The sequence below is a fragment of the Falco naumanni genome, chromosome 3 (genome assembly GCF_017639655.2).
Source record: "Falco naumanni isolate bFalNau1 chromosome 3, bFalNau1.pat, whole genome shotgun sequence".
NCBI classification, from domain to species: Eukaryota; Metazoa; Chordata; class Aves; order Falconiformes; family Falconidae; genus Falco; species Falco naumanni.
The window spans coordinates 87,560,447-87,584,554 of NC_054056.1; the positions used below are offsets into that span (position 1 = coordinate 87,560,447).

The window sequence follows — 24,108 nt, forward strand, 5'->3', positions numbered from 1 at the left end:
CCTCAGGTGCGCAATGCGGGGAGGGGCGCCCCCGCGCCGCCCGCCCTGGCTGCGGCCGCGCCGTGCCGCCCGGCTCCCGGGGGCGCTGCCGGCCCGGCCCGGCCCGGCCCGGCGCAGCTCCGCGGCCGCGGCGGATCGCGGATTAAAAGGGACCGCTCTCTCCGCCCCCAGCGGAGTCTCCCTCCGCCCCCGCCCGCGCTCCCCACCCCTTTCTCCGGCCGCGGAGAAGGGCCTGGAGTTGCCGAGAGCCTATAAAAGCCCCTGAGAGCCCGCCGGGGCCACGGCGCTGCGACAGCCTGCGCGGACGCAGCCGGGCCGCGCACCATGTCCCACCACTGGGGATACGGCAGCCACGACGGTGAGTGCCCGGCGGGGTGCGGGGCTCCGGCACGGCACGGCACGGGACACCTGCCGGCAGGTCCCCGCTCGCCGCGTCCGGGACGTGCCCGCTGCGCGTCGTGCCGAGCCCTTGCCCTGCGCGGGAACGGGCTGGGTGGCGCTGCCTGCTTTTATTATTTTTCTTTTTTCTTCTTCTTCTTTCTTTTTTCTTTTAACCTTGAGATGCCACCTGCGCCCGAGCGGCGAGGCGGCGCGCCGCGCGGCTCGCCCGGAGCATCTCCTTCCCTGTTGTCATTCCTTTACTTCGGTAAAGGCGCAAGGCAGAGGGGAGGACGGGGCGCTGCTCCAGCAGGACGGGGTGGCCTCTGGAAGGACTCCCCGGTAAAACCCCAGCATCAGCCTCCAAGGCTTAGGGACCGCTGTGGGCCCTGCCTTGGTCCCCAGGTGGGATTGCACCTCGCCTGAGTTGCCAGCACTGGCACCCTACGCGGATGCTACATTATTAAGTGCTGATGCTAGTGGAGTGCGGGCTGTCATTTATGTCCCTGGAGCCTCCTGTCTTTTCCCACTGAGCTGCTTTACGCTGTCTTGCAGGACCTGCTCACTGGCACGAGCACTTCCCCATCGCCAATGGAGAGCGCCAGTCCCCTATTGCTATTAGCAGCAAGTCCGCCAAGTACGACTCCTCGCTGAAGCCTCTCAGCTTCAGTTACGATGCCAGCACAGCTAGAAACATAGTCAACAACGGGCACTCCTTCAACGTGGAGTTTGATGATTCCTCCAACAAGTCAGGTGAGATTTCATCTTCGTGTCCAGGGGTGGAGATGGGAGACCCAGCTACTGACACAGCTACTGAAATGCCTACTGAGGACATAGGGTTTTTTTAAAGACAAGAAAAGACCAAAGTGTTTCGGTTGCAGTAAGGTCAGGATTGAGCCCTTAAGGATTCAGCATCCCACAGGGCTCCTCTAGGCTAGAGGGAAACTGAGCTTCCGTTAGAAGAAAACTGAGGCTATCTAGGCAGTTTTGAGTTGCCTTAATCTAAACTCCAGAAAAGTGAATTGCTTTATTTTTGTTTAAATCAGAAGGATTTGTAGAAAGGCTCAGCTGTGGAGAGAAGAAAAAGAAAAAAAAAAAAGATGATTATTTGAACAACTTCAGGCATAGCTCAATAGCTCATCATAAACTACCGAACAAATGGTTAAAAGAAGGGGCAAAATACATCACAGGAAGAAATTTGCCTTAGAATAACAAAGGATTACAGTTAACAACTTGAAGTAGAAATAGTTTGGAAATAGTTTCTTTGGTTATCAAAATATTATTTCATATTTTTGAAGCCAATATGCTCCCAGGTTAGTACAGAAACAGAGGAATGATTCAGAAATACCTCTTTGTTCTTTTGTAATTTAAACAAGCATTATCCCTGACATTTCTTGATGCTGGGCTTTCTAGATAAAGATAATGTGTCTGACACATTCCTACAAAGTTTGCTAGCAGCCAGTCGTTCCACAGCATCTTGCTGTTCATCGTACTGTGTGGTGAAATTAAGTACTGAATCCTGGAAACCTTTTAATAATCTTTTCTGAAAGGAATGGCCACATTGATGGACAGATGTAATCCAAGCTGCAACAAGGGTTTTGTAGGTTGTCTTTAATTGTATTTTTTCAGCTGGTTGAGTTGCAGAAGTCATAGCCCTGCTACAATGAATGTGCCTCTGTTTTTCATTTAGATAGCAAAACCAATCCCGTTGTCTCTGCCTTCTGTAGACACTGCGTGATTCAACTTGCTTGAGCAAGTGCCCTATTTTTCCTAAGCGTTTTGTTAACAATGCCATTTAGAGAATGGTGCCGACAACAAATGATCTGTGCTTCCTAAAAATGTGAGGTTTTTGCAGGTAATGTAACAGCATAACAGGTATGCAGCATTGCATTAAGATTTTGAGTCTGTTTTAATTACAGTCTTTATACCGAACAGTATTAAGTGGTCAGCTGTAAGTCTTCGCAGCTATATGAATACACGGGTCCATGCATAATTCACACAGAGCATCCACATTAATATTTGCATGGTTTTAAAAAAAGAAAAAGGTATTCTGACTTGTTAGTGTTTGTTTTTCTGAAGCACTGAGGAGCTAAAAGAGCTGAATGCATGTTCATTTGAACAGTGTTATGGGGAATAAGGTAAATGATTCAGAGTACAATAAAAGGGATTATGTTTTCAACAGATGCGTGCGAGTCTGCTCTTGCTGTCATCCTGATATTACTGAACCCAAGGGGAACAGGTTCAGGTTTGAGTTGTGTGTGCATAAGTTTGGAAAGATAGTGAAAATTAGGTTGTATTGGGTAATTTGGGAGGAAAAAATGGCAAGAACATATAATAATCTAAAGAAATGTTTGTAGGAAGAATGCTCTTTATGAGAAAAGTCAGTGCAGAACCAGAACATCTGTGACAGGGATCCTCTGACAGATACGCTGTGACACAGCTTTCCGAGTGGGAGGACAGGAGATGCAAGTAGAAATATTCTCAGTAGCTCTATTAGTGAATCAGAAACTGCTTATTCTTTAGGAAAAAACCCTCACCATTAAACAGATCTTTGTGAAGCCAGGTAAGGGTGGATCCTTCAGTATCCCACTTCGTATTGAAAACTACAATGCATGGGATCTACCTGGCAGCACACTTAATGGCTTCATTTGTATGCAGTTAACTAGGTAACCTACTTTCCTTACACAAAATAGAGCTGTCTTTGACTTGACTGTGCTTGATTCACTCCCGTTTCTGAATTTGAGACTAACTATAATGTGTGTACCAAATTCTTCGTTAGACATTATGCAACAGTCACAAGGCGAAACTGTGAGAGTATATGATGTGCTGGTATATTTTACAGAAGACAATGGAAGAAAATCCTGTGAATGCCTCCCACAGACTGTATTGCTTGCTCCTATGAGCTGTCCCATATGCAGTATGAATTATCTGTGGTAGTAGGCACAAAATTAAGTAATGAGATATTGTTTGTGTGCGATCTTCAGGACTTAGTAGGAGATCCATTCATTAAGAATCTTCAGGCTCGTAACTAACAACACTGAAGTAAATTGCACAGCAGTTCTAGGTATTAAAGTCTGTTTGACTCCTGCTCTTCAGAGTATGCAAAATGAGTTCTTGCAATAAAAAAATAACAGGTAGTAATAGCATAGTAAAAGTAAGTAAGAAAGCTGAGATGCATGTTTGGATAAAAATTCTTGAAAGCAGTTGTTACTTAGGTCTTTTATTCAGAAAATATGTAATGTGAATACGGTTGATCATAAGTAACAACAAGTAGATATTGGAATCATAAAAAAATTTGATGTAAATTGTTGTTCCTTAAATAAAAGGCTCTTCTCCCAATATGTATATTTGTTACATTATGTCTGTACATACAAAAATATGTAGGATAAAGCTGCTGCCCGTATCTGTGAAAAACTAAAAATCTAAAAGAAAAAACAGGTTTTCTTGAAATTATATCCCCTCTATATTCTTTAGAATAGTAAGGATGTAAAATAAAAGTTTAACTTTTTAAACAAAAGTAATTTATGTGCAGTTTGCGACTAATGTATCTTCACAAAAGAAAATGTTTTCTTCTCTGCTCTTAGGTCTCTTTACTGATAGGTGGAGCTTTAATGACCTAATTCTTGATGGAGATTGTAATTATGCCTATGTCCTATACAATGTTTGCTTACAATGATGTTTTAACAGAGAAATGATGTCAACATCTTGTGATATCTTTATAACCTGACTTTTACTTTCTTTTTAATTTTCCTAGATATGCTTAGATGTTACTATCCATGCTTAGAAAAACCCTCTTCCTAAGCAATTACGCCTAAATCTTCAATTTCAGTTCTTGTAGTACAGCCTTCAAATTTCTTTCTTGGGTTATGTGACAGATGTTACATTCTAGAATACACTTCTGAGCACTCAGTCAATTCCCAAGGTGAAGCCCCTTCATATTTCAGTTGCTGGTTGGTAGAAATGGTGTATGGAAAGAAAATTCACAAGCCAGCATTGCCATGTTTATGAACATTTTTTTTGTTTGCTGAAATTCCATTATTTTCTCTTAGATAAAAGGCTATCTTCTGTCTCATTTCCTTGCAGTCTTTCGGAATGTTTTTTTGGATTTGTATGTAGAAAGTGAACAATGAACTTCCTCTTCCAGTTGTTAGTTTGTTTCCCTTCTCCTTCAGTTCTGGCAGTTTTAGTTGCTTTCTTAGTTCATGTCCACTGTCTTAACAGTAGTGAAAATTAAAGTATTTGTAGGCATAAATCTTTAACATTTCTGTAACTTTAAATAAAACCAAAAATTCACTATGATATGTGTCACTAGGAAAAAACCCTCCAAATTCAGGTTCATCCACTCTTATATCCTGGGACATGACCTTCCACATATAAGTGAAGTAAATGGTGCTGATAACTAATAACGCGCCTTATTTCAGGACCTTTACAGCAAAGGAGAGTCTCATTAAGGGTACTTATTTTATCATATTAAGCGCTTCATATTATAGTCTGCTGTTAAGGACATGTGTGTTGTTTCACTCGCTTTAGAAGACAGAAGTAAAGAGTGACTTCTCAGAGCTGTAAAACCACAGGAAGTGACTTTGCTCAAGAAAACCTCAAGAGTCTGAAGAAGATTTTGTAACATACTTACAATATGTTCTCTATGTAGGTTTCCCAGAAAAGTTTTTAGAAATCACCTAAAACCTGAGGTTCAAATGGGAAGTGCACACGGCAGCAGGCACTGTATTCTGTATTTTCTGATCTTGTGTTTTGATGAACATATAAAAGGAAGAAGTAAATCTGCAATTAACTTATTCATAACAAGAATTTTAGAATATCATATTTTATCTCTAGAACCTGGCACAAGTGAATTGCAGCTACGGTGTAAGGCTCTAGAGACATTACTAAAAGTACTGGTAATGTCTGCTTGTGGATCAGTGTCTTAGTTGTTTCCTTTTCCTTCCTTGCTACTGAGCTAGAAAGAATATTGAAATTCCAGACAGGGTCCCAAGTAAATCTCGTATTTTTGCAAATATTAAATCATAGTAGAACTGTAAAATTGTGAGAGACCTAGGGAAATGAAAATACTGTACTGGCTTGGATGCTAGCACCCCTTGGGAGGCTTTCAGTAGTTGTAATCAAATACATTACCCAATTCTTCCTATAATGGTAAATATTAATGAGGATGCTTTGGCTGCCTTGAGTTATGACTTGCTGTACACAAACCAATTTATTTTGTTACATTGGTTATTCAAGAGCCAGTGCATTAGCTGATGAGTTACTCTGAAAGTTGTGCCCACTGTTGCTCTTTTCCTGCACTTCCACCTCAGCTGGTAAATGGAGGAAGAAACAGGGAGGTCTGCCGTCTTTAAGGAACAACTCTTAATCAAAGTCACTGCCACTGGTCTATTTTTAGGCTTCCAAGTTCCAAAGATGTAATATTAGCCATGCCAGAATAATACTGCATGTTATCAGTTTGCAGTCATGGATTGAAGTGCCACAATGCAGTATAGCCTAAGCAACGCAATGACCCTCTGGAATCATAAATCAGTGAACTGATTGCTTATAGCTTTAAGGGACTGTATTCAGACACCTGCTTATGTGTCACAAGTACTTTTGTGCACTGCTTGGCTAGAAAGTCAGAGGTCCCAGAGGGTGTGTGATCTTTAAGTCATTTCTCTTGTGAACTTGGGTCACCAGAAGCTGCAAACCTTACGTAAGCAAGTGACTTGACAATAGCTCTAGTGCTTCTGGGAAGTGGAAAAGAAGATGAGAGGGCTTGAGATCAGTCCTGCATGTTTCAGGCCTTCATTTCATTTTAGAGCCCCAAAGTGCCCTTCACTTACATCAGCTTTTTTTTAATTTTTTTTTTTTTTTAACATGCAACTTCTGAGCAGAAATTTGACATGGATCGTGCATTCAAAAATCATGGCAACTTCCTTCCCTTCTTTTAAGTTCCTCCTCTTGAGGCGCTTTTAGTGCAAAACCAGGAGAAACTAGTCGGCTGTTATCAGCTAAAGCCACTTGGGAAAGTTTATTTTTAAGATGTAATGAAGCTGTGTGCCAGACGTCACTACTCGTCCCAGCCGATATGCTTGTTCATTTACTTACGGGCGTGAGGGACTGATGTGTACTTAGAGGCAACGCTCATGTTCGTTCATCCTTCATTAGATCTCTACGTAGTATGAGCACCGTGTCGGTACACAGTTTTCAGTACTGTAAGCAGTCACTAAGATTAGAATTACAGCTGCTGCCATCAGAAATTAAACCCATTATTACTTTTAAGAGAATTTTAGTGCTTCCAACTCTTACAAAGTCATTGTCAGCTCATGTGGTGTGAAACATGAGGATCAAAGGCTGATCAGGGACTCAGTACTGCAACCTTATGACTCTTGGGGAATCTCCATTTAAGAGACTACATGAGAAATAAACTCCACTGGTCCCAGGGAGTGGGAGGGAAGTTAAGAACCTAAATGGCTTTGTATCCTTAGGCAAGTCAGAGTCTCCCTGGCTGCTACCCAGTCTGGATGAAATAGTTCAACTGAGGTGAATCAGAACCAGTGACCGCTGCAAATACACAAGTCTGCAGACTGGCTGCATTTTGGCAGGTCTTTCATTCTGGGCTATCTCTGTGAAACATCCTTATTGCCTTATCAGGCTAACCCTTTAGCAAGGACAGAGTAGGGTGGGTTTTTTTCTTATGAGATACCAGTTATGTAGTTTTTCTTTTGGTGAAGCACGTTACAGATGTTTTCTGCAAGTATGATCCCTGGTCAGATGCTTGTGTGCTGTCTTGCTCTCTTGCTTGCCATGATACAGCATCCTAGGAGGAATGTCTGAAAGAGATAACATAAGGAAGGCAACATCTCACAAAATGTGACGCTCTGTACTCCACGTTTCACAGAAGTGACAGCTCACCCTAACTGAACTCTTCAGTCTGTCAGATGGGGAAGTCCATCCTTGCATAAGAACACAAGGCTAATCCCCGAGCATCATCATAAGAACCTTTTTTTGTGCCATTAATAGTGCATGGTGCTCAAGACTGTTTTTCTCAAATAATGCTTCATCTACTCTGTCTCAAGGCGTGTTTTCTATCATACAGATGTCTGTGTATACACAAAAGCTTACAAAACCTTAACACTTATGTATATACTATGCATATATTTACATATGTACCTAGAACATCATATATACGTGCACATCTACTGTACGCTGATACAAAATTATGGTTTTCTTTATGCCAAAGCAATGTGTGTGCAAGAGGGCTGTCCTCAAAGGTAGATGCTTGAATGTCCTGCTGCCAGGTTTTTGTTTGGTGGAATGTCAATTAGAACTAATTAGAACTAATTAGAACTAAAGAGCTTTGGACATCCATTGTGCTGTAGTGGACCCATTATTTTAACTGCTGGAAGGAGCTTTGCTGTCAGTTATTTCCATTTGAAGAACATTTTCTCATTCTGCATTCTCTCAGAGTAACAAACTTTAGAGTAGTATTTTCCTTACCACATGAGTTTGTAGAATTTTTTCTGGAATTCATCTTGGAATGCATTCTAACTCATGAAATGATCTTGTAGTTCAGCCATTTTGATTATTTCCTTGACAGGTTTATTGCCTTGATGAGATTTATTAGCCTCCTGCTCTGTATAGAGAGAATGTCCCATAGGAGGTAACTAAATGACAGTAATTCCACAGTATTCCTGCAAAAATTCACAGATGTGTATGCTGCCACTTCCTGAAAAAAGGTATGAAGTGGTCCATGGTATTTTTGACAAAGCTGTTCTGTTCTACGTGGGAAGGGTAGCTACCCAGGGACTTGCCTTTCAGTAGAACAGTGAAGTTGTGTGGCCTCAGTAAACAGCTGTCCCAAATGCAGCAAAATGTCATTTGATTTCTATGTGTTTCTAAATATCCTAAGAAAGTATAATGGAGACAAATCGAGTTTGCCTTCTTTATCCAAGAAATCCTACAGATGTAAATAAATGGAACAGTTTGTGTGGTTATTTGACTTTCCAAATTAATGCTGCTAATACCTATGTCCACCTACTTTAGAAAATGTTATGAGATCATTTAGTAACAGTGCAATATAATCACTGGATGTTACTAGTATAACTTCTCCAGTAAAGGGTAGAAGGTTGAAAACCGTTACCATTTCTTAATCTAAGCAAAGTAGCTCCAAAATTCTCACTGTAACATTTCAAATAACTGCTAAATAGAAAAAAAAGTTGTATTTTCAAGCTGTCACCTCTGGGCTGTTACACATCCATGGAAACCAGTTTATGACGTAGATTGTGTTGAGTAGGTTGAATCTGTATGAAAAGAATGTGTTTTCCAGGTTGGCTTGTGCTGTCTTCAGCCTGCATCTGAAGCTGTGCTATGTAACAAAAGGGAACACAGCTATGTAGGTATTTCCAGGATTGTTTTCACTAATATTAATTTCAAAAGGGAGGGAGATAATGATGAAATGCTCAAATATGGATCAGAATTTCCTCATCACTCAAAAAAAGGGGATGGAAAGGTTGGACTTGTGTTGTCAATATGGCCTGAATCGATGTTCACATCACATGGGACAAAGACAGGAAAGTTCCCAGTGTGAATATTGCTGTGATTCTTGGTGAACTTTTAATTTGGAAAAGCTGGTAGCATTTATTCATGGTTTTAAAAAGCTTGTGCTGGAAAAAAATGAAGCTCTAACATTTCTACTTTACCTTTTAAGTTTAATTCTAAATTTCACTTCTTTGGAAAGGCTGAGAAGTATTAAAAAAGTAGCTGCTTAATATAGGCTAGAACAAGAAGGGCTGTTCTGTAATTAAGCCTGCTGAATTTGTATTCATTCACACTAATCTAATTATTACTTTCTTTGAATGCTCTGCTGTGAGTCAAAATAAGCTAGTGCTGGATTTGAGAACCACAGAATGAGAAAAGTAAGCAAAAATTGCAAAGAGATTTTTGTGCATCTGTTGAGTTTTATGGGACTAGAGCAAACTTTGTGTAAAGAAATAACACTGCAAATGGATTTAAGAAGATTGCATGATTCTGCTTTTTAGCATGCTTTCCATTGATCGATAATGGCAGATTAACCTGTGCTGTGCTAGTGCTTTCTGAGGTTGAAGAATGGTGGAACCTCGGTCCATTTGTACCTGCAATGAGCAGCAAGTCCATTAGCCAAAGGAACTGAAACTGAAACATTGCAACTCCATGGCATCATTTTTAAATGAAACGTGGTATTGTGTGGATTAAGCGATTTTGCATCTGTAAAGACATAGCAACCTATTACTTCATTTTCCAAAGGATCTAATGCACATTCACAGTCACTGTTCTGAAAAAAAGGTATTCTGGTTTGTAGTCCTTGTGCTTGAAACAGTTATGCTTCTTGGCAACCAGCACATGCAGAAACATAGAAGTAGAATAAGATATGTTCCTATTTAATTACTTTAAGTAGCTGTTCTTCTTTGTGTCACATAGCTTGGCAATAGGTAGGGCAAGTCTTGGTCTGTTGACTGTTCAGTGTTGGCTACAGTATCAGAAATTACAAAGACTGCAGTGGAACATATATTCACATTTCCAGATAGAAATACATGTTGGGAGTCTTCTAAATGTATTTACCACAGGAGCCCCAGGCAAATGCTGAATTTGTCCAATGAACCCAAATTTTGCATGTGTAAGGCACACAAGTGGAAATTAATGTGTTTTGTAGAAATCTTGTATTTAATTTTGATGTATTCCCGTTTTTTACTGAAATCCTTCTCACCTCATTGCCAAGTATCCACAGCTGTTGTTGTCTATGCTTGCATATAATCAGAATTATTGAAACCTGAACAGACAGTGACCTATTCCTATATGCATTTGATGTATATTTTCACACATGCACGTATTGTAATAGTGTCTAGACTAATTGCAGACTGAGAGGAAAGCATCTTTACTCCACGGAACTGTTTTGTTTGTGGCACATACACAGAGCACACTTACATGTAATATCTGATGTCACCACTCTTCTGTCACTTTATTGTGTATATATATATATATGTATATATATAAATTGATCTCTACAATATATGATACTTCAAATTACATTGTAATTTTTTTTAAAATATTAACATCCTGAAGATTTAATTGTGAATTTGAGACACTTAGCAAAAAAAAAAAAAAAAATCCAAACAAAACCAAACGAACCCAACAAAACCAAACCAACCACAAACCAGTGTGAAACCTTGCTCTAATAACTTAGATAAATAGCTCTATTTAGTAGAACTATTTGTTACTGTTCTGTGCTTTATGCTGCACTGGAGAAGACATTGTCTGTGCCTTGAGCTTTTTACAGTAATGGGGCTTGATCCTGCATATCGTAATGGTAATTGGTCACAGTTTAAGTACAAGGTTAAAACTAACAGCGTAAGGGAGCTCAGGGGAGCTCACTCCTGTATAATTGAAAGTGTGGCTGGGCACTCCACTTAGAGCAGTCCCACTGCAGGGGTAATGTCAGGTAGTGGAGAGTGTAAGTAAATGCCTCATTTCCAATCCATATTTCAAAAACGTCTCTGCAGGCATTGACATTTTAATCACCATTTTTTTAAAAAATTCATTCTTGAGGAGTAAAAGATGGGAGGGCCAAGAGATTTGAATTCACACTTCTACAATGCCTTGCGCTGTACCTAGAGCTTTACCTTGCTGCAACCCATGGCTAACAGGTGTTTAGGTTTAATTTGGAACCAAAAGCATTTTACTCAATTCGATCTGTCACAGGATTTGCAGGATTAAGCGCTAAATGGATAAAGTGTCTAAAATGAAGGGACAGAGTACATTAGTAAGTGAAAGATTATTTGGTCTCCAAGTGCAGTTCCATAGAATAACTCTATATGGGCCTCTTACAAAGGCTATTCTTTTTCTTGGCCTTTTTTTATTTATTTGGTGACAGAAAAGTTACATCCTTAGCTCTCCCCTCGTCAGCCGTAATATTAGCATGCCTGTTAAATCGCTGATGAGATGCTCACTGTAAAGTCACTGATGTTTTTATATGTTTATTTATTAATTCTGTCATATTGCAGCAATGTACCTTTTAAGTTGATCTGGAGTAGCATGGCAGCATGTAGAGCAATGAACTGTAATTCACTTGGAAGACTTGAGGTGGACGTTCCAGTTTGAAATAAGACTCAATAAGGAAGGCTATGGGAGATGCTAATAGAGGCTCTTTGCTTTGCAGTGCTGCAAGGAGGAGCGCTGGATGGAGTCTACAGGCTGGCACAATTTCACGTTCACTGGGGATCCTGTGAGGGCCAAGGGTCTGAACACACTTTGGATGGTGTGAAGTATGATGCAGAGGTAGGACATGCTTGAACTTCTCCAGTCTTTTATGTATAATGACTGTTTTATTTTATTTTTCACTATTCTGCCATACTAACAACTTCTCTATAGATCTTCATAGGGCAAGAGATTGTGGAGGTTACTACAGAAGATTTTGGTACAGTGCCACCCCAGGACCTACTTGCAAGAGCAGAGATTAGAATTGGAGGACTTTTATAATTACTATTTTTTTTCAGCTACTTCAAAACTACAGAAGCAGAAAAACCCACATTAATTATCCCTGGTTTTCTCCACTTTCTTGTTGACTCTTAAAAATGGCAAAGAAATAGAACTGCAGCACCTCTGCACACACACGTATCCTCTTTTCCTGGCTTAAATTTTTAACATCAGAGACATTTATATCAACAACAGAATAATTTTGGGGCAGCCCCTTTCACCTTTTGGTAGCAAAGGAGCTAGGGGAGCTGTGAAGAGGGCAGACAGCAAAGTGAGACCTTGCAGGTGCAGGTGCTCTTTGTAATATCCTTAAGACTCCAGATGTCCCTTGAACAACTTTAAGACTCTGTATTACAGTCTCACTACAGAAATGGAGTAGCGCCTTGTGTCCCACTTTTCCTTGTCCCCTGTTTAGAAATCTGCCTCTGGAAGCTGTGACAGACTTTTAACCCTTTCATAAATACACATTTTCTGAACATACTTGTGATTTTCATTGATGGATAAAAGAAATGGCCTGACAAATTAATTGGCTCTGTTGTGTTGTTGTGAGGTAGAAGTAGCTTTTGTCTTATCTGAGCAACTTGCTGTTGCCTTGTATCTGTTCTGAGTACCACAATTACTTGCTGAGCTTGACTTGCAGATACGGGGAAGCAGCCAGATGAACTTAAGAAATAACTTGGAAATGAAAAATAAAGCAACATCCTGGCTAATGTGACCTGCAGATTTATTTCATACTCTTTTCAAAGGCTTTCCAGAAAAGTACAGGACTCTTTTTTAAAAAACTGTCTAGATTGCAGGTCAGATCTGCAGTTAATGTGTCTTCTCTTCTCCTTCTCACACTGGCAGTCATGTATTTCAGTGTGGATAAGAACCTCAGGATATATAGCATTAAAATACTACATCAATATCTTAAAGGCTGCATGCAGAAAAAACTCATGCTGAAGATAACAGGAGTTTTACCAGACTAAACACGGAATGATACATCCACAGTTTGCAATTAAAACTCACCTGGGAATAAGAGTGAGAAGCAAAATAAAATGCATGACAAAAATCTCTTTGCTTAATTGAAACTTGGAAATAGATGAATGATTCAACAAATTCTTAACTGTACACAAAAGTTTTTAAATTTCAGCATTAAAATGCCGTCTGCTCTTAATGTTGAATAAATCACCTCCCTGCATTCTCATTTGTGAAATATTGTGGATGGAATAATAGTGCTTATTGTTTTCTTGCTCCTAGCTCCATATTGTTCACTGGAAAGAAAAATATGGTAAATTTGCTGAAGCTGTGAAGCACCCTGATGGTTTGGCTGTGGTAGGCATCTTCATGAAGGTAAGTTAAACTTTTTCCTTTGTATTATTTGGATGAGTCCAGTATGTTCATTGTGTTGCAGGGGGACCTGACAGCCTAAAATACAGAATGAGGCAGCACTTCTATACTGCCTAAACCCATAGCGAACTGGGTGGTGCTCCAAATTCTTGGCTTTCTCTACATATAAAAATTGTACACCAGTCATGAAATATGACTGCCATCCATCACTGTGGCAGCCCTATAACAGCATACTTGCCTTCATCACAGCAGTGACACTGCCGTAATTCTTATCAGTGAAGGGTGATGACAGAGACACATTCAGTGTGTATGAATCTGCAGTAGAACCAGCTTAAATAACACCTATTTTCCTTTTCCTGTCATTGTTAAATGTCCAGAGCATTTTGTCTTGGTTGAATTGTCTTCACAGCTGGTTGGAGAAGGTGGCTGTGCCCCAGCAGTGTGTGCTTTCTCCTGGCCTCGCTGTGTTCTGTTAGGAGGGTGACTTCTATGAAAAAAGAACAGCTCAAGTCCAAAAAGAAATCCACACACTGTAGATGTAAATAACTTAATTCTGTCCAGTGTCCTTGGCTGATCCATTTGTGCTTACTGTCAACTGACATGATTTTACAGAGACAGTTCCAGTAACTTTTGCTGTAATACTCCTGTTATGTAATGAAATGTTGCTGGGAAAATGTTTCCTTGAGAACTGTAACAGAAAACTAAAGGTATCGGTGACAGTGCATGATCATTTTCTTTTCATATGGTTTGTGTTACAGGTAGGAAATGCCAGGCCTGAAATACAGAAGGTTGTGGATGCTCTGAACTCCATTCAAACCAAGGTAATATTTGCCCTCTGTGTCGATGAGAATGTTGATGTTGAGTGAGAAACAATGTCTTGAAAGTCTTATAACGTAAGAAATACATTGCTGAGAGTCTTTAATCCCAAATGTACTGTAGGAGGCACTCAGCACTTCATGCCAAACTCCATTTCTGCCTTTCTCATAACATGGAGCTTCCCATAGGAGACTTTACTACTGCAAGCCCAGTGTGTGTCTGTGGTCTCTCCCCTGATGCTAGTTCATCTGCTTTCTTTATTGTAGGGGAAGCAAGCTTCCTTCACAAACTTTGACCCCACTGGACTGCTTCCTGCATGCAGAGACTATTGGACGTACCCCGGCTCACTGACCACTCCCCCACTGCTCGAATGTGTGATCTGGCACGTTCTGAAGGAGCCCATCACTGTCAGCCCCGAGCAGGTAGGTCTGCAGTGGGTGATGCCAGTAAATGTGTACTGGAGTCACACTGATTGCTTCAGTTCAGCCCTTCTGGTGATCTTTAAAGTGGTAGTTTGTGTTACTGCAGAGCTATGCAGGGTATCACATGTGAAAAATATGTGTGAACTAGTTAGCCTCTTTTGGCAGGACTCTGCTTCTATGTGTGGATATAGTTTGCTGTAAAATGTAAGGCTGTCTTCCGTTTGGACACAATCTAGGGAAAATTTGGGGGGTTTAAAAACTTAATCAGGCTTTCCAGATACATGGTTAGAGCTGACATGTGGTAAAAATCTGGGAAAATTACAGCATGCATGAAAGGACCGTTTGCACATGCAGAGTTAGTCTAGCATGGATTGTGAGCATCAGCAGGTTTGCTGTACATGCACACATCACCATCTGGGTATACTAGCCCTGAAAATACCATGTTTACCAAGCATCTGAAGAGCATGTATTCTGCATCCACAGTCTCACACTGTAGATCGGTGGTTGGTTTGTTGATCTTCCAGCTTTTCCAGGACACGGAGCTCATTTTACAAGTTCTGTTCAGCACAGAACAGACTGGGAAATCCCACGCAGAATTGTGACAATCCTAACAAAACTGTGTTGTTTGGAAGAGGCAAAACTTGCAGATTCCAGAAGTCTGCTGCCTGAAAAAATCCTTTATTTTGTTGAGCAGCTTGAGGAGTATAGAATCTTCCTAGTAGGAAGGAGCTTGTGCAGATTAAATCACTCCAGGCCCTAGCTTTCTGCACCATCCATTAATGAAATTACATAGAGGCAAGATTCCACCCTTGGGTTTGCATCTGTGTGCTTGGGAGATATAAATAGAATCTAGAGCCTATAAATATAAACTAGCCCTGAAGGGCTCTAGTTTACCCTTCAGACTCTTAAATCCCTTTTATCAATGGCAGGCATGCTAACATTATACACGTAATTCTAGGGATTTTATTCAGCTGATGTGAAAAATGCGCAACTGGGTTGTTGTGGGACTTAAGGTAATAAAAGATAGAATAAAAGACAGGAAAGCTATCGGAAGTAATAATTATAGCAGTGATTACCATTAAACTGCAAGGGAGCATTAAAGTTGACACTGTTAACTTGTTCTAAACTACTGGTATTGCTATTGATAATCCAGGGTTTGCCAGTTTGGTTTTATTATAGGGCAGGAGCACACTCACCAAAATAGAGTTGTTTTTCCTACTACACCTACTTTAACCACCTACAAGTGGTAAAAGACACCACTTGTTTCTCCCACACACCCCTCTCCGTATTACCATCGACATTTCAAAGATGGATGTGAGATCAAAACAGTGTGTGTGGCAGCTTGCCTTTTCGTTCCAAAACTGATCAAAACAAGAAACCATAAAGTTGAGTATTGACACTGGGTTTAATGAAATTGTTTTCCAAAGGTCGATAAAAGCTGGATATTACAGCATGGTGCAGCGAGCTTGTTATTTGCTATGGTGACACAGTAGGTCCTGGCAGAGGTGGAGCTCTGAACTTAGTTCTGGTCAGTTGTGAAGGTAAAGTCCTCTCCTGGGCTGGTCACCGCTGGGGGCCTTCCTCCCTGAATAAGGGAAAGCCTGGCCTGCAGCCTGACTTGCATGAAATCCTGTATCCCACCTATGTGTTTCTGTCGGCAGTTCCAGCTGTGCAAGATCACATTTGGGTGGGTTACTATTTTGGCACAGTCTTTTTACTAGTTTTGGAGATAGATGCCCATTTAGATATAAAGGTGCTTTTATTACATCATACTGTGGAAACACCAATTTTACTTTTACAAGCAAGTACTAAAACTCCACAGTATGTTCCTATTGATGTGAAATAGTTTTCCCTCTCACAGTATTTGAAAATCAAGATATCTGTAATGAATTTGGTTGCTGTAATTTGACCCAACGATAAGATTGTCTTCTTTTTTTTGTTTTAAATTTCAACTGAATTAAAAAAATGCAAGTTTCAAAAGAGCCCAAACTATACAACTTTCAAAGGATTCTGAAAGGCTTTCAATTCTGATCTGGATCAAGGACAAACAACTCTGTGTGCGCAGCGTTCAGGAAGTGTGTGCCTATGTCCTTGTTTTCTGTGCTCTCTTAGTTCTTCTTGCTAGGGTATTTTGTGGACAGGAGAGCCCGTGTCAGGGGCAGGAAATGGTGTGGATGGAAATGCAAAGACATATGGGTGGTGACACCATCTCTAGACCATTAGTGCTGGCAAAAGTGTGAATTGGACCTCTGGCTCAAGCCCAAGGTGTATAAATCAAATAGTCCTGCTGAAACAAGAGTATGCATTTAGGATGTTTGTGCCTTTGTCCACAGATGTGCAAACTCCGTGGCCTTTGCTTCAGTGCTGAGAATGAGCCTGTGTGCCATATGGTGGACAACTGGCGCCCATGTCAGCCTTTGAAGAGCAGAGAAGTCAGAGCTTCCTTCCAGTAACCTCAGTGCTGAGCGTGTTAGAAATTGCTGTGTTTGTGAGGAGCCCCTTTTGCTAAGCCCAAATCAAACCTTTGCCTTGTGTGCCCTGGCAACATCTTGTCTCCCAGATCCGTTCTTTCTTTTGCTCTGCATCTGAAACGCCAGCTAATGAAATGTGAAAGGCTCTTGGCCAAATAGGAAAGGGTTCTTAAGGTGTGGGGGTTGGGGGAGGCGTGGAGTGATGGTGGTGGTTGTGTGCATTTTGGTGACTATTACTGCAACTTACACTTTGGTATAACAGTATGTTGGCTACTTGGGAGAGAATATGATGATAACAAAATAAGCCATTTTAAGAAACCTCATCCACTGATGTGATAGTACACATAACTAACTAAACTTGAAGCTTTGTGAAAAGCACAGGAATACAGAATCTAGGTATGATTTAGGAAAAAAAGTATTTTGGAAAGTAAAGAAAAATGACTATTGAGAATGAGACTTCTTAGATTTTAAGAAACTGACATGTAAATATTTTTGAGACCGTTTTACATTTTTACCCATGCTATCAACAACCTTGATTATGTCTTAATGGTAGTGTTGGACTTTTTTAATTAAAATGTCCTAAATTAAGTATTATCTTTAAAAGTTGTTATTACCATAGGAATAATACAAAATAACTTTTCATTGAAATAATATATGCTCTAATTTAAAGAGGAAAATAATATTGTATTTTAGATAACTTCTCTAATAAATCTATACTTATATTTTTGCTTCCATGCTGTTATTTTAATTTAGGAAATGAGTCACTAATCTGTTTGTATTGTTGCATATTAAACATAATTACTAAACATCTGATACGTTGGGAATTAGTTTCAATGACACTGAAGATGAATACAAACCTATATGGATATGCTAGGAAATGTTGTTAGCCAAAAAGCAAGGTGCCTCATCTTTATGCAGAACATCTATTCAATCAGTTTCTCCAATTAGTCCACATCTTTCAAGGCTGTCCCCCCAGCCTTTGGTTTTTAGCCTCACAGTATCATATTGTATAAATGATTTCAACAGAGGATTTTTTCAACAGAAATGTTGCTAAGCACACAATAGCTTCCAGTAACTTCCATTGCTGGATCCTTGCTAGCTGATTTCTTGTGTTTCATGAGCACATATGCGATAGATACCTAAATATATATCTGTTCTAGATACACAGGATCCAAACAATACCATGAGGGGTTACCCTCCTTCTCAGTCCCTGCTTGTAGTGAGAAAAGCCATCTTCAAATCTCTCATCTCACTGGGTTCTGGTCCTAGTTTTTAAGGCAGATTATTACAAGCTTCCTACCCCATCAGGGGTCACTTGGTAAGATAGATTTTGGTGGGCTAGGTTCTGAAACTCATGGGACCTTGAAATGTGTGAAATGGGAATGGATCCTTCTCAGAGTGCATACAAACATCTCCAGAAAACTCCGTCACATCTATCCCTTTGAAAGCTTCCCCACTGAAAACATACACACACACCCCCAAAAAAACTAAACCAAACCCCAAAAACAGAACAGAAAGCCAAAATGTTCTTTTGTCACACGTCATTGTTCTAAGTTCAGCTTTTCTGAATGTAGCTATGGAGGTACTTGTCTCTTCCAACAACTGTGCTAACTGATTCAGGTTCTTCGTGTTGAGTGTTTTCAACACTTTTCTGAGTGTCACCTGCAGGCCTGATTAGAATTATAAATCCAGTATGTTGTGGCCTAAAGCTGTTGAAGCAAGCCAAGACAAAACACCTTACAGAGTTACAGAATGGCTGAGGTTTGAAGGATCTCCAGAAGTCATCTGCTCCAACCCTTCTGTTCAAGCAGGGCCATCTAGAGCAGGGTGCCTAGGACCATTCCCAGATGGCATCTGAGTATCTCCAAGGATGGAGATGTGTGGGCTTGTGACCCAGTTATTTCAGCAGTTAGATGCTTTTGCTGAAACTGAAGAGACGTGCTTGTTAGCAGTCACAAACGCTAAAGTTTTTTCTGAAATTGTGTATGTATGCCAGAACTTTCTCTGAAAGGTGGCAGCCCTACTCTTTGCATAATGAGTATGAGTACTCCTGTAGTTAAAAAATAAAATATGAGAGCCTCAAATTTTAACCCCGTATCTTGACAACTGTGATACCCTGACTACTAGGTAATCAGACTGTTGGAGGAGTGGTAATCTCATTGCTACCTGTACAGCTTAAATAGCACCCAGGCTGGTACATGATGGAGAATGTGAACTTCTGCCTAATGGCTATGGTAAACCCTCAAAACCCCTGCGAAGTTCTGACCACCACTGCAATAAAATCTTTCATATCTCATGCTCAGTCGCACTTCAAGGTTGCTCCATAAAGGAACAGCAAAGACAATCGACATCAGCCTTATATTTATCATCTTGTTTGCATGAGCCTGTTTACCTGGCATGTTGCCATGTTTGCCTTTGCTGAATATGAATTACTTTTGTATTCAGCCAGACAATGCAAGCTGGTGTTCATAAATCATATACATGGTGTACAGTTAGAGCCTGCTCTATGTGTTGCCTGTGTGGTCTACCAGGGAAGACTTCTTAATTGGTTGTTCTTTTTTTTCTTTCTTTCTTCTAAGAAACCACCTTAGAGAACCGCCTCCCAAAATCCTCACAAAACCCCCTCTCCAGTGTAAAATGGTACATGGGCTTATCACAAATACACACTTTGCAGCTAGACTCTTGTGGAATGGATAGCCTTCTCAAGGAAGACATATATATTAAGGCCAATCCAGAAATGAAAAAAATGATTTCCTTGGCATTCATGATCAATTTCCTGAACAGTGAGTTTAATTAAGATAAAGATGAATGGAACCATCCAGTTCTTCCTGACCTCTATTCTCCTCCACTATCTGCCTGTATGAAGAAGTTATACTTAGGTCTTGCCATTGTTCCACAGCAGACATAAAACACGCATTCTAACATCACACTCGGACCTGTTTCAACTGAAAAAGTTTATGAATTCATAATGAAAAAAAAAAAAAAAAGACCACTTTGGTCATGGAATGGAAGATGTTCCACTGCAGGTAATTGTGTTACTGACAACTAGGAAGCTTTGATTAAAGTGAAATTTGTTTCGGGGTGGAGAGGGGAAAGGCAGTTAGTGTGTTAATTTGAAGTCATCGTAAGATACTCAGCCGGTACTTTGATGGGGGAAAGGGAGAAACACGTTCACTTGCAAACTGTTCATTTTGCACAGTTTGTGATCTTGTCTCGCACTTGTCTGCCAACTCCATGTGTTGGAACATTTTATGATTTCTCCACTGCTATTTCTAAGGGGTGGATGTGTCCTAGATTGACATGGGCGGGTAGACTGTGATTAGAGATGTTCCCTGGGAGATTAGATAATAATGCCCTGCATGGAGTCAGCAATATTTATAGAAGTCCAGATAGTTTATAGAAGAGTATCATTCACTAAATGACAGCTTTAGGTTTTTCTAACTCTTCAAAGAAATGCCCTGCAAGCAACAGCTGTGTCAAATCTAATATCATAGAAACAACCAGTGATGGAAGTACAGGCAGTGCCTTTATTAAAAAAGTTCCCATGGACCCTCTAACATCAGCCACTTCCTCTCCAAACACAGCATCTCATACAGTCATGTAGAACCTGATGGCAGTTGCTTACGCTGAGGGTTTCTACATTTTAAGTCTATTTGGCAACTGGATGCTCCACTGCTGTCCCCCTTCCTCTTTCAGGGTGATGGTAAAGGGCTGTGCTGCCTGGACACCACCGACAGTTCACTCAGGCTGTGAGACTCCCCAGCCACTGACTTCCTAAGGGTATGAGTGCAAAGGACACATGTTTGAAGACACCATGGCTCCACACCAAACAGTGAGAGAGAAAATGACAAAACTTTAAAGGGATCCCTGACTAATTTTAGACCACGTCTTGCTCTTTTTTTTTCTTTTTTTTTTTTTTCTTTATCCAGACCACAAACCAAAACTATTTTGGGTACGTCCCCAGCTCATTGTGGATTACAGTGTAGTGATTCTCCAAGCTCTCATGTTCATCCAACATCGAGGTCTTCAGGATGCTCACTTTAGTTCAGAGCTCAAGGCAACATAGCTATGTTGCCTGAGCTGATGGACCCAGATTCTTAGCAGGGCTCGATGTGTTAGCACACTTAGCATGGTGCAGCTGTGTTGCCTCTGATCCCTGAATAGAATCAGTTTTGTCCAGTGAGGATGTCAATGCAATGCAAAATATTAAACAATAAAAAGATATCCTCAGGACATTTTGAAAAAGGCAAGCCCTGTTTTTATAAACTCTTGCATGGTATGGGGCATGGCATATATGTATGATGAGGCAGTCACTGCTGTTTTGAACTCACACCTTGAGACAAAGAAATGCACTGAGACAATATGCAATAAACAAGTAATTGGAGAAGACAGATGGATATTAACTACATATTTTTCCTGAGGGGTAGGTTTTATGAGTCTTGTGACATCACTCAGTTCAAGGACCCGGAAAATATGCTGCAAAGTGCTGGCTGCCTTCTGTCTGGGAAGCCTTGAGATAAAACAGGGGAAGAGTTTGTGAGGCACTTGGGTGCTTTGGACCAGGGTTAACACAGGTAGAGATCTTTCTCTGTATGCAGCAGCACCTCACAAAGGGTGTCTCTGAGAGGCCCAACAGACAGGCCAAGGCTGACAGGTTTCACAGAATGCAGAGCTAGGCTCTCTTCTGGATGCTGATCTACTAGCCCAGAGGTCAGGTCTGAAGGTTCAGCTCACTCCAGTAAGGTGCACTGAAGTTCATCAATGTGAGGAGGGGAACCCATGACCAGTGAAGGTTCCTCTTTGCTGATCATGTGCCACCTCCACATACAGAGGAAAAAGCAGGCTGGTGTAAGGATTCATAGGATCTTTTCTGCCTGTCCCACTGCTGGGCCTCCTCCAGTGCACCTAAGCAGGGAAGGACAATGGAAGCACAGTGCCCTTTCCAAAGTGAAGGGGGAAGGGTAGCCAATGATCCTGGTTTTGCAAAACTGTGTAGCAGCAGAATACTTTTGGGGAGTTACTCAAAGGTCAGGGAAGAACTTCCCCTTTCCTCTGCCTAAATTCCTCTTCAACCAGCTGACTTGAACTTCATACAAGAAGAAGAAAATAAGACTATTTAATGGGATGATACTCACATCAAGTGATGCAGAATATTGTAATTTGGATGATGCATCTTTATACCACTTTATTAATTGTATTTCTTCCAAAAGTCACTATAAATAGCCTAATTGCATTATTCTCAAATGACAGTCTTAAATAATATATTCCATAAATCAAAATCAAAACCAAAAGACCTCTAGCTACTTGCACTGAACATGTCTTTTGGTTGTATTAGTGATTGATAACTACGCCCTGAGAAGGAAAATGGAAATACTAAAGAAAACAAGAGCAGCATTTTGCAGAAAAATAAGAGAAAAACAAGGTTTGAAAAAAACACCATCCTCAGAATCTGTTTCTGGGAGACATTTGAAAGGACAGCATTTTGCATATCAGCTTAAAAGAGGGTGGTAAACATCATTTCCTCCTACTCTCTGTAGAAGTGCATCAGAGTCTCTTAAATACTTTCTGACTAGTAATGGAGTTCATACCCAGACGGCATTTTGAAAATGAAGTATTTCAACTGATTTTTGGAGACATAAACAAGCATTCAATGAGTGATAAGCCTACAGATATAAAATGCAGCAGTTTCAGAATGAGTAAAATGCCCCTCGTGTGACTTCTTAAATATCATCTTCTGCTCTGCTTTTTCTAATGTTCTCCCTCTCTAGAGTGTGGGAGAAGCAATATAAAAAATTAAGGACTGATCATGAAAACTTTCATGTGACTAATCACTGACATGAGTAATCATATCTGCTATTCGAAGTTTAACGGGCTTGCCACACTCCTGCCCAGGAAAGGCCATTCTCCTTCCATGACAAGTGGAGCTGGGAGGCTGAAGGCCTGAAAGGTCAGGTGTCTTGTTCCTTTGGATTTCAGTTTAGGGATTTATCCTGAGGAATAGTGGGAAGGGGACAGGATGGAGGAATCAGCTGTAGTAAAGGTGGCTAGAGGAAAAGTTCTTCATTTTTCCTCCAGCTTCACAGAAGTTCCCCAAAGAAGTGAAGTGGAACAAGAGCTGTGCTACTTCCATTAGCACAGCACGTGCATGGAGGGTTGTTTTCAGGCCTTGTACTCCAGGTGCCGGTTTTAAGTTGACAACCGCTGTAGTGGCTACAGGACAAGAAAACCATGAATGGTGGTGCAAGCTTCTGCTTTTCAAGGCTGACAGAGTGCCCCATAGAATCAACAGAGAGGTCACCAATGAAGCACTGTATAACAGGTGGTCTCTGCATGGCCTCAGACTCCATTAGGACCTTGACTTTCTGAAATCTCACAAGCTCACAGTCTAGCAGGTAGTGAGGTAGATGTAGCCATGCTGAAATCCCTTTCTCCATTTGTCACTCCAGAGATGGCCTCTGTCTGAGTGAGACTGAGCTGGGCTGGTGGGACTGTTCATGTGAAGAAAGCTGGCCATGATCTTAAGCGATTTGCAGGAACCAGCTCAATTTCTGTTCTATTTCCATCTGGTTATCTAATCCTTGTAAAGTCACCAGGTGAAAGGAAATGTCAGATCATTCCTATGTGAAAATCCTTTCTTATTTCTCAGAGGATTTTGCAAGCACTGAGCAGTTATCTAGGTTAAAGGAAGTGAGGGGACTATGAAAATATCTTTGCCTTTCAGAAGGAAAAATAGCAAACGAAAGAAGCTGAAGCTTGTGGAACATTGAGATGAGAAATAACGTCAGTGTAATAATGACCTGGTCTGTCATGCAACTGCCATACTGTGTTTAATATTAAAGTTATATGATAATAGCAAAATATATGAATAATGTTTTGATAGACCCTGGGCCTCGTATCTAACTGCTGCAATATGTCTTGCTGCATGATAAATGTCAACCCCAATTCACGAGAAGGAAAAGCCTTTCTTCCTTCAGCATGTTATGTTTTCAGTAATGTAAACCTTTGAAAAAGTGTTTATTTTTGTCATTCTGAGACCATTTGTCTTAGACAGGATATGAAATAGAAAACCAATATACCAGTTATCACCCAAAACAAATAATCCACATCAAGCCAAACAAAATATTTTGTTATTTAGTTAGAAGTTGCTTTATCTTTGTCTTTGACCGTTTGCACTTTCATCAGGACTGTACCTTTTG

At 40.6% G+C, this 24,108-nt stretch overlaps 1 protein-coding gene across 1 annotated transcript; it reads left to right on the top strand.

Moving 5' to 3' along the window:
• The first annotated feature begins 105 nt into the window (after window positions 1-105).
• On the top strand, window positions 106-17,634 carry LOC121085522 (carbonic anhydrase 2). Its single transcript, XM_040588259.1, has 7 exons — window positions 106-358; window positions 934-1,131; window positions 11,558-11,676; window positions 13,114-13,206; window positions 13,962-14,024; window positions 14,286-14,441; window positions 16,775-17,634. The coding sequence occupies exons 1-7, from the start codon at window positions 325-327 to the stop codon at window positions 16,892-16,894; spliced, it is 783 nt and encodes a 260-aa protein (XP_040444193.1). The 5' UTR covers window positions 106-324; the 3' UTR covers window positions 16,895-17,634.
• The last annotated feature ends 6,474 nt before the right edge of the window (window positions 17,635-24,108 follow it).

Bases quoted from the DNA above. Each gene is read 5' to 3' on its own strand.
- LOC121085522 (XM_040588259.1), top strand. From the start codon at position 325: ATGTCCCACCACTGGGGATACGGCAGCCACGACG. The intron at 1,132-11,557 runs GTGAGATTTCAT...TTTGCTTTGCAG, and splicing joins TGATTCCTCCAACAAGTCAG to TGCTGCAAGGAGGAGCGCTG. The intron at 13,207-13,961 runs GTAAGTTAAACT...TTTGTGTTACAG, and splicing joins TGGTAGGCATCTTCATGAAG to GTAGGAAATGCCAGGCCTGA.